The sequence below is a fragment of the Corythoichthys intestinalis genome, chromosome 12 (genome assembly GCF_030265065.1).
Source record: "Corythoichthys intestinalis isolate RoL2023-P3 chromosome 12, ASM3026506v1, whole genome shotgun sequence".
Classification (NCBI taxonomy): domain Eukaryota; kingdom Metazoa; phylum Chordata; class Actinopteri; order Syngnathiformes; family Syngnathidae; genus Corythoichthys; species Corythoichthys intestinalis.
The window spans coordinates 15,989,671-15,999,517 of NC_080406.1; the positions used below are offsets into that span (position 1 = coordinate 15,989,671).

Genomic DNA, 9,847 nt, shown 5'->3' on the forward strand with positions numbered 1-9,847 from the left:
GGGCTAACCAGACGGGATTATCATAGAGAGAACGTCCGAACTAGGATGTTTTCAGATAAACGGAGTTAATTAACATAAACAACAGTAATAATAAAGTTTATATTGACAAAGTTGGGCCATGTCCACACCGGCTCGAAGGAGACTCATGAGAGATTTTAAACGGTGAGTTGCTTGTTTCCGCAGACCCCGTAAGGATTTGTTAAAAGTGGCTAAGCTATGTCGAATCTCGAAACACTCGGGGGTGTTGTTTTAAATATTAGAATCAATTGAACATAATTTTCATGTGAAGATATAGCCAATATTATGTTCGTGTAGGCTAAAAACTGTTCCTAGGTTACATTTTGTAAAAAGATAAGTTATGTGTACTTAAGTGTGGAACGAGCTAATATTTAGCTAGTGGAAAGCAATTGTTTGACTCGTTTGTCGATTGTTAAGTCATTTTTTAAACCCGTGTCATTGTTTGTGTGTTCCTTCGTTATGAACTTTTCGTAAATAGACAAGAGAACAATAGTGAAGGCTGTCAGCGAATATTTTGTCCGTGGAGTGTTGATAATTGCAATTTTACTTTACTGTTACCTAATTTAAAATAACCCCTACTTACTACTCAATAGGATAGAATAGCCATTTATTGTCATTAACAATATACACTGTATAATTGTGTAATTGGTATCTTTGCTAATTCACTTAGCATATTGACCATTTTGTCCGTAGAGTGTTGATAATTTCACTTTTACTTTACTGTTACCTAACTTAAAATGACACCTATTTACTACTCAATAGAATAGAATAGCCCTTTATTGTCATTATATAGTGTGATAATGACAATAAGGGGCTATTCTATTCTATATTATTATACAAGGTGTATTTATTATCCACTGTATAATGACAGTAAAGGGCTAGTCTATTCTGTTCTATTGAGTAGTAAGTAGGGGTCATTGTAAGTTGGGTAACAGTAAAGTAAAGTAAAAGGGAAATTATCACCATTCTCCAGACAAAATGGTCAATATACTAAGTGAATTAGCAAAGATGCCAATTAACAGTGGTTGAACCCCACCCTATAAAATATGTCTTTGGTATTAGGCTACAAGAAGACCCCCCAGCTGGTGTCAGTGGAGCCCCGTCTGAAAACAACATCATGGTGTGGAATGCAGTCATTTTTGGGTAAGCTGACATATACAGAATACAGCTGTGACTGAATTTAAGTGTATAATTCAGGGGTCTAAACCTGATTTAGCCGGGGGCTGCTTGAAATACCCTCAGTGATTGTAGGCAATCAGCCCCTGCACCGCAAGTTTGAGACCCTTGGATTAATTCATACTGTGAACAACTTTAACACTTTTTACTCGTACAGTAATTGCTTAATTTATTAGGTAACTGACTTTTTCGAGATGCAGTATGAGTCATCAGCAATTATCGTGCCTTTAAAGGGATCCTCGGATAGAAGGACTTCTAGTTCTTAGAAGATAGATGTTATTATGAGTTTGAAACCCCTCTTGATGTTTTCGTTTTTATACAATTTGTAAAATTAGTTTAACTAGTAGGTCGCTATTGTTGTTGACATCACAGGACAGTGACGTCACATGGTCATGCTGCCGGGCTTCCATGACTCTAGTGACATAAACATGTCATCTGTTCAACCCTTTTAATTTGAACTCAAGATGAACATTAATGAGCATGACAGGACTGTCAATATTTCACAAAATGAGCAGCAAAAGCAAAATGAATAGGAAAGACGGGACGAGATGAGAGTAGGAAAAAAAAAACTGTTCTGGCAAAATGTACCACGCCGGCGAAACGTCTACAAGAGGCAAATTTGACACCCAAAGTACTACTGTGTGCTTTCAGCTTGTTTTGTTTAGGTGCATACAGACAGAACATACTAAAGATGCCTTAAAAAAATAATTAAACTAGTAATAATTTTATAATAATTTAATAAGGGTGGTTTGAATATGCTACATGATTAGTGTGGTCAACAGATCAACAATCTGCTTTAAAGCTACCACAAGAAAACACAATGTTTAAAAGTATGAGAGGGAAACACATGCAATGAAAAGGTAATGAAAGACTTAATAAAAACACAAAGAGTAAGTACTCACCGCTTTTAACCAATGAGTGCATGTGTTGGATGTCTCGCCGCGTAGAAGGAATTGCAGTAACCCGGTAGCATTCGTCAAGTGACAGTGACAAAATATCGAAATGGTGATGTATCGTGATACTTTGTATCCCAAAAGGTTATCGATATGCTCCTGCCAAGAATCGAGATATCGTTTTAAAAAGGTGTCAATGTTAAAAAAAAATAGAATAAAAGGAACCATCAAGTTGCTACCAAATTCTTCCACCATAATAGTGTCTCAGTTAACTCTAAGGCTTCCATTGACAGTGCTCGACGCCCAATCCATTTAGACTGGGGATGTTGGTTCATTCGAAACCAGAGCATTCGCAGTCATTCTGTCCGATTTTCAGGGCATTTACAGGTCACTTGCTATTCATTTACAGATCATTTCCTGTTAAGTTTGAGTCACTGCCTATTGGTTTGGGTGATTCTCAGGTCACTACCTCGACTGCAACTCAAAATCAACAGGAAGTGACCCATAAAATACCCCAAAATCAACAGGAAGTAATTGAAAATGAACAGGTAAATGACCTTAAAGGGTATGACAACACCTGGGGAAATGCTAATATTCCATCATTTATCCATAAACGCATGCCTTTTGGATTCATATCATGCCACTTTGTGTAATTAAACACATCGCAACACCAAGAAAATGATAGAAATTTGGATTGATTGTCAAGCTAAAACGACCCGCCCCCGAGATCCCAGAAATTTAGCATATTGTGTGCGTGACGTCACTACAAGGAAACAACCGGCTCAGTGCTTAGTACTGAATGGCGGCGATGATGGGGGACAATTTTGTTTCTAGTTGCAGCGACGAATCCGACATAACGAACATTCTTCTAATGGTGACGAGGAGAGTTTTGAACCTTTCTTTGGTGTTTTGGGTTATCAATTTGAGCCCAAACGAAAGCCAATGCAGCCTAATGAAAGGATCATTGAGGGGAGCAATCACACTGATGAAACACCGGCAACAACAGATCGTGTGGGAAACACCAAACTGTTTGTTTTACATTTCTTTTTGAGAAGCTGATACACCGTGACCGCAAAATAAAGTAATGCAGAGAATAATTATCATTTATTGTGCTATCATCGGTTTTCGCTCTGCCAACCGACACAAATATGAATGGGATTAGAGGATTTGTTCTGTATATTTTACGAGCGATAACTTATACATGTGTCCAGTCCTATATCCAATGCGTGATATGTTTTTTATTATAAAAGAGCACTCACTTTTGCCATTTCGAGCTTGGCTGCTCCACTCCTTTGGTTAGGCTGGGGTGGTAGGGTGGTCTCATCAGAGCCAGTCATCGTCCTCTTTCATGATATCTCAGGACATTTAGGTGGCTGCGCGTGTATGGTGGGCACCGCATCGGCTTTCAGCAGCAATTTCTTAGCAAAACCTGATTTCATTTGTCCATAGTTTGAATAGCTTTCAGGTGTAAAATGCGCACCGCACAAAACTGTGCGGGAGGCTGGGTCTGCAAAATTAGCCATTGCGACAAATGGCTATTTGTACACCACATAGCATGACAGGTTTGAACAATTTTAGCGATTTTTTGATAAAACACGAACGCAGCTCTCTCGTCGATAAACATCGATGGCACCTGCCTCGACCTTTTGTTTCCTTGTTGTGACGTCTCCGCCCTATTTGGCTGTTTTCGGAATACTTTCTGAAATGTTCGTAACTTTCGATCTATTTTCGATAATTGCTCATGAATGTTATTTATTTTTTTGTTAACTTTATTAATATTTGTTATCTTGCCACATAACGGTTCTATTGATATCTCACAGCCCCTTAGTGTTTTAATACCCTTTAAATGGGCCAAAATTACCTCATTGCCTGACATTGACTGCCACTGAAAGCCATAGACGTTCAATCTGTTTGAAGTGGGAGGGATGGCAGCGAATGAACGAACGTTCATTCGCTGCCACCCTCCCAGTTCAAATGGATTGGACGTCTACCAGTGATAAACTCATTCCAATTCGCAGGAGAAGCTTGTTTTTTCTGTTTATTAGTTTTTTTTTAGAATATCCTCCAATGATTTCCTGACCAATGTATCGATAATCGTTGTATCGTCGTATCGTCGTTATCGTGAGCTCTGTATCGCGTATCGTATCGTGAGGTACCAAGGGGTTCCCACTCCTAGTGACAATCTATGTCATCGCCCCGAGCGTCCATAAAACATGGCGCCCTCTTTAAGTCAAAACGTTTACTAAGTATTATAGTTTGTTTTTAAATCAATGGCAATATTTTATGTGTTTCTAATAACACATTTTAGTAAAAGAGAGCTGTGGCTTATTAGAACCAACAAGTCTTTGAGTCTGAGGTTCCATTTAACATAAATGACTGTTTTGATAGTCGATTAATCAACGGCATTTTAGTAGTGGCCATTTCGGTTTTCAAACTGAATTATCTGCAGATCAGAGGATACTAACCGTTAAAAGCCTCAAAATACATAATTATTACAATTTTGATGTAAACATTGTCTCTAAATATTTTATCTATAAACTAATTGAATTGTTTCTCTGCACTTTTCTTATCTTTCAGTCCTGAAGGAACTCCATTTGAAGATGGTACGTGTTTACGTATAATGGCCAATGACTGACGTATGAGTGTTTTTGATTATTGCCTACGACACTTTTTATTTTTGGTTTCAGGTACATTTAAACTGATTGTAGAGTTCACAGAAGAATACCCCAACAAACCTCCTACGGTGCGATTTGTGTCAAAAATGTTTCATCCAAATGGTAAGAATGTCGCTCAACTTGGTCAACGGCTGCCACACACACGTTTGTACAAATTGCAACCACGCCTTAACTGTTTGTGTAGCATTGAAGGTGACAGACGTCCATGTGGCTGTGAATTTAAATGAGTCTATTACTTGTAGAAATCTAATGCATTTAACCTGGGAGGGTTGAAAAATACATTTTGCAATCATTTCACCATAATATTATTGCATTTATTGCAATTTTACTAAATATCTTAATGATTTTTCCTTTTATAGTCTATGCAGATGGTAGTATTTGTTTGGATATCCTCCAAAATCGATGGAGTCCCACGTACGATGTGTCTTCAATTCTTACGTCCATCCAGGTAAGGAATAGATATTTGATTAGGGCTGCTCGGTTAATTGACGTTTTTAACCAATTTTTTTTCAAAAGCTCTTTATGAGCCTCTTAATTTAGTCAATGCCTTGGACAGCAATAAACATCAAATCCATTTGTACTAGGAGGGCTGTCGATGAATGGATTGGACAGCTATCGCTGTCAATGGCCAATAAAGCCGTTAGGAATAGCAGGAAGTTTGTCAGTCTGTTTCCTTATTTTCAGTGATGGTACTGTAGGTGGTAAAATACCGAAGTTACTGTGCGGTTAATGCAGTGCTTCTCAATTATTTTCTGTTACGCCCCCCCCCCAAGCAAGACGTAAATGTTTCGCCCCCCCCCAAACTCTCTGCCGCCACTGTAAATAGTATTATTTGTCTATAAAATTACTATTATAAATACGCATCTGCCTAACATTGTGTCCTTTTTTTCTAATAAAGAAAAAAAGTAACATAGATCAACTTATAATAAAGTATAACTTTATTAACATTGTTTTGTTTGTAACAGACAAGACTTGACGTGCATCAATTTGCCTGAATTTAAAAAAAAAAAAAAAAGAAAGTCACATTCAAACTGTAACAATACACTCAAGGTACATTTTTGACCATTTGATACAGAAAAATAAAATGTAATAAAATCCGTAAATAATAACAAATTCAAATTGATTAGAAACATTCACTCATGAGGACAGTATGCCAAAAAAAATTGACCGAAAAAAACAAAAATGAATAAAGGAATAAAAGAGTGTCCTTGGACTGAAGGACAGTTTTTATTTTTGCTGCTCACACTCTGTATTACCTCCCTTGCAATGGTGTGGAGTCATTTTGCAATGAGCATGCTAACAATGCTCACTGGTTTACTGATATAACACTGACAAAGCAGGACTATTGTTGGCAATATTCGGCACGTTTTCGCTGAAAAACAATCAAGCGGCTTATCAATGAGATTGGGGTCGAATGTCTTTAAGTGGCGTCTTAATTGATTTGGCTTCTGGCAGTCCGCTATAATTATTTTTATACACAGTAAACAGTAGTCTTTCCTCATCACACACTGTATTAAAATTAAAAGCTAAAAGGCAAACGGCACGAAAAAAGCGCATTCTCGGCGGCCGAGGTAGAACCGTAGGTGAGGGCGGTCGTCGTGACGATCCCAAGCCGAAAATGGCACTTCTTGGGCAGCGACGTGAGAACCGGACAAGACAGTGGGTCGCTGCGTGAGTGAGTCCGTTCGGAAAACGGCTTTCGACAACGCCGGCGGCGCACCGCTCTTCATATCTGTTTTCTATGTGCTGAGTGCTCTTCCTTAGTTCAAAAATACTGCACGCACTCTGAAAATGAGAGCGCCACTGCCACCCACTGAGTGGATGTGCAACTACACTTTATTCCAGTCCGGCAAAAAAAAAAAGAAAAAAGCATGTTCCCCGAGGACACATGCGCCCCCCCTGGCATTGCTCTGCGCCCCCCCAGGGGGGCGCGCCCCACTATTTGAGAAGTACTGGGTTAATGTAAACACAGCTCATTTTTAGAGCAACCCCTTTGTTTATTGCCGTAAATGCCAGCATGAGTTAATTGTGAATTTTGCATTATTTTTTACTTAATTGTTTATTAACTTTTGAAACTTTTTTTTTCTCTCAATTAATGAATCAAAGGGTTAAAATGGTAAACATTTACAATTAATGAAACAAAGGAGTTAAAATGGTAAACATTGTGTTTAGTAAAAAGAGTATATCTTTTGTATTTTTAATATTTTGAATGAAATAATCAAAAAAGGGGGGAACCCTTCTTTTTTCCATTTGAAATATAATATAATATATATATATATATATATATATTATATTATTAATCTTACTAATAGATTATTATTGCCCTCAGTGAAAATTGATTTTTGTAATTGCCAAAATGAGATTTTTTTTTTTTTTTTAACTTTTTTTTATTTTATTTTTTTTTATGAAATAGGAGTAAGGAGTAAATATTTTCTTTGTTTTATTATTATTTAAAAAATATACAGTACTGTGCAAAAGTTTTAGGCCTGCCTAAAACCTTTGCACAGTACTGTATATTTTTATTATATTATGTATATACAGGATACACTGTATGTATATATTTTCCCCAAGTGGAAGCTTCCATGATCCTAATGAATTTAATAATAATTAAAAAAAATTACAGTACTGTGCAAAAGTTTTAGGCAGGTGTCCTGCCTAAAACTTTTGCACAGTACTGTATATATATAAATATATACTGTATTGGCCCGAATATAAGACGGCCCTGATTATAAGACTCAAGTTTGAAAAAGGACTTTTTGAACACCAAATTACTTTTTATACAGAAAATAATTACAGCTTAAACAAATGATTATAACAATATATTTGAGAGAAAAAGCATGTTATTTTGCCTCATTCAAATCTTAATATCTGAACATTTAAATATGTAAACTAAAGTGCAATCACATTCGTAAATCAATGGCTTCTGGTTTTTTAAATGTAAATAAACCAATCTATTGTGATAAAACAACAACATTGCAATAACTGCATTAACCATCAAAGTCAAGTCTAACTGTAACTGTAGTCTTGAAACAAATCTGAATAAGGAAAAACATTGCAATAAAATCATGCAAACTGGTTAAACTTGAGAGTAGCTGAGATCTGTCATGACAGAACATCGCTTCAATAATATCTGGCGCCATCTAGCGTTGTGAATGGGTATTATGCCTAGACCGCGAATATAAGACATCCCCCCCCCCCCCCCTTTTTCAGTCTTATTTCAATGCAAAAAACACCGTCCTATATTCGGGCCAATATGGTGTGTATATATATATATATATATATATATATATATATGTCTGTGTATATGATACGTATATGGCGGAAAACACTCAGGTGGCTTGAAGTTTGGTCAAATTTCAGAATTGTTCTATATGCATGTGTAATACATCTTTGGAAAGCTTAAAATCTCTATTTTCTGGTGTAAGAAACATTTTAAGCAGGAGGGCATCTTGGGGGGGGGGGGGGGGGGGGGACAACCCTAAACCCTAACTTGAGGTGAGAGCATGAGAGAGCATAATTAAAGACACCATGATTTTAACGAGATATTATCGCATACTTACCATATTTTGATCCTAAAAAATCTGTGTAGCATGTATCACAGAGTGGTAAGACACAGTTGTGAATGGCCACAGCTGGGGATTTTATGGGTGAAACACGGTAATATAACAATGGTCGCGATGCATAAATCGCAGACATCAAGGAGTGGTCAAGATTTACTGACGCTATTTTTTCCATTGTGTCGTAATTTGTTTAAAAGTTTAAAATATGCAATTGAATTTTATAAAAGCAGTTGTTGTTGTTTTTTTTTTTTTGTTTTTTTTAAACTAAATGTTACCGTAGCATAGACATACATTAATGATTCTAAGCTAAAAATGATAGACATTTCGAATAATAAATATAATTCTCTTCTTTTTATGGCTGGGTTGAAACAAGAGCAGTTGCGCAGTGTCTGTAAACGGAGGGCTCCAGGGTAAAACGGACAAATTAAAAATATTTCGGGGGCTTAATGCACCATGGAACTCCTATGGCAGCATATAGACATATTGTTCTATCAAATACAACAGTTCTTTTGGCTTTAAATACAGTAGTTTATTTTAAAGAGGGGTGCAAAAGCAGAAACTGCCTTTTCAGCTTTGTGTTTTCCGCCATATATATGTTTGTACATGTATATATGTGTGTGTGGGTGTGTGTCTATATGTACGTACATACATGTATGTGATGATTAGACACATGGTAAAAATAACCGCCGATTAATAAAAAACTAACAGTTTGTAGCAGCTCAAAATGTGATATTTGCTCACTAAAGGAGAGAAATGACAGGTATTGCCATTTCCGTTGCAGTCTTTGCTGGACGAGCCAAATCCCAACAGCCCGGCCAACAGCCAGGCAGCTCAGCTGTACCAGGAGAACAAGCGCGAATACGAGAAGAGAGTGTCGGCCATCGTAGAACGAAGCTGGCGAGATAGTTGACCTGCTTTAACGCAAGTTTAGATGATCTTAATCTCACCTTTTCTTTTTTTACTCTCAACATTTTATGCACTTTACCTTTTCACGCCCTTGATAGAAATACTTTTTCTTGCCAGCCGAGAGGGAAATGTTTTCTACATTGCCGCCCATTATCCCGGCAGCATTTTGTGCTGAATCTCACCTTGCTCGCGGGCCGCCGACTTACCTGGCTCACATTTAACGTCCACGCCGTTTTTTCACGTTTGCCGTCGAGGACTCCCGACAATGTTACGCTATCTCTGTTGTGCCGTGATCTCTTTCTTGCATGCGTGAGACAATGAGCTAATCTTACCTCCCTCTTCAGTACCATGTATATAAGAATCATGCATCTGAATATATATGTACAGATTTTGCACGAGCTGTCTCCCATGTCATTTTTTCCCTGAACGTTTGTACGTAAAAAAAGATGAACATGAGGCAAATTTACTGCAGGTGCAGTGTTTGCTTTAGCAAAATTTTAATCTAGGTTATAGCACAATGACATTCTGGTGTAGTTCTTTGAGTACCTAATTTTAGACTGTGATGTTTGCGTCACAAATTCTTTGTTACATTATGTAATGTTTCAAACTAACCGCAATT

General features: G+C 37.2%; 1 protein-coding gene across 1 annotated transcript; it reads left to right on the forward strand.

Moving 5' to 3' along the window:
• Window positions 1-9,623, forward strand: LOC130926874 (ubiquitin-conjugating enzyme E2 A-like). Its single transcript, XM_057852167.1, has 6 exons — window positions 1-162; window positions 1,081-1,161; window positions 4,665-4,690; window positions 4,775-4,864; window positions 5,122-5,210; window positions 9,104-9,623. The coding sequence occupies exons 1-6, from the start codon at window positions 119-121 to the stop codon at window positions 9,230-9,232; spliced, it is 459 nt and encodes a 152-aa protein (XP_057708150.1). The 5' UTR covers window positions 1-118; the 3' UTR covers window positions 9,233-9,623.
• The last annotated feature ends 224 nt before the right edge of the window (window positions 9,624-9,847 follow it).

Bases quoted from the DNA above. Each gene is read 5' to 3' on its own strand.
- LOC130926874 (XM_057852167.1), top strand. From the start codon at position 119: ATGTCCACACCGGCTCGAAGGAGACTCATGAGAGATTTTAAACG. The intron at 4,691-4,774 runs GTACGTGTTTAC...TTTTGGTTTCAG, and splicing joins AGGAACTCCATTTGAAGATG to GTACATTTAAACTGATTGTA. The intron at 5,211-9,103 runs GTAAGGAATAGA...TTTCCGTTGCAG, and splicing joins CAATTCTTACGTCCATCCAG to TCTTTGCTGGACGAGCCAAA.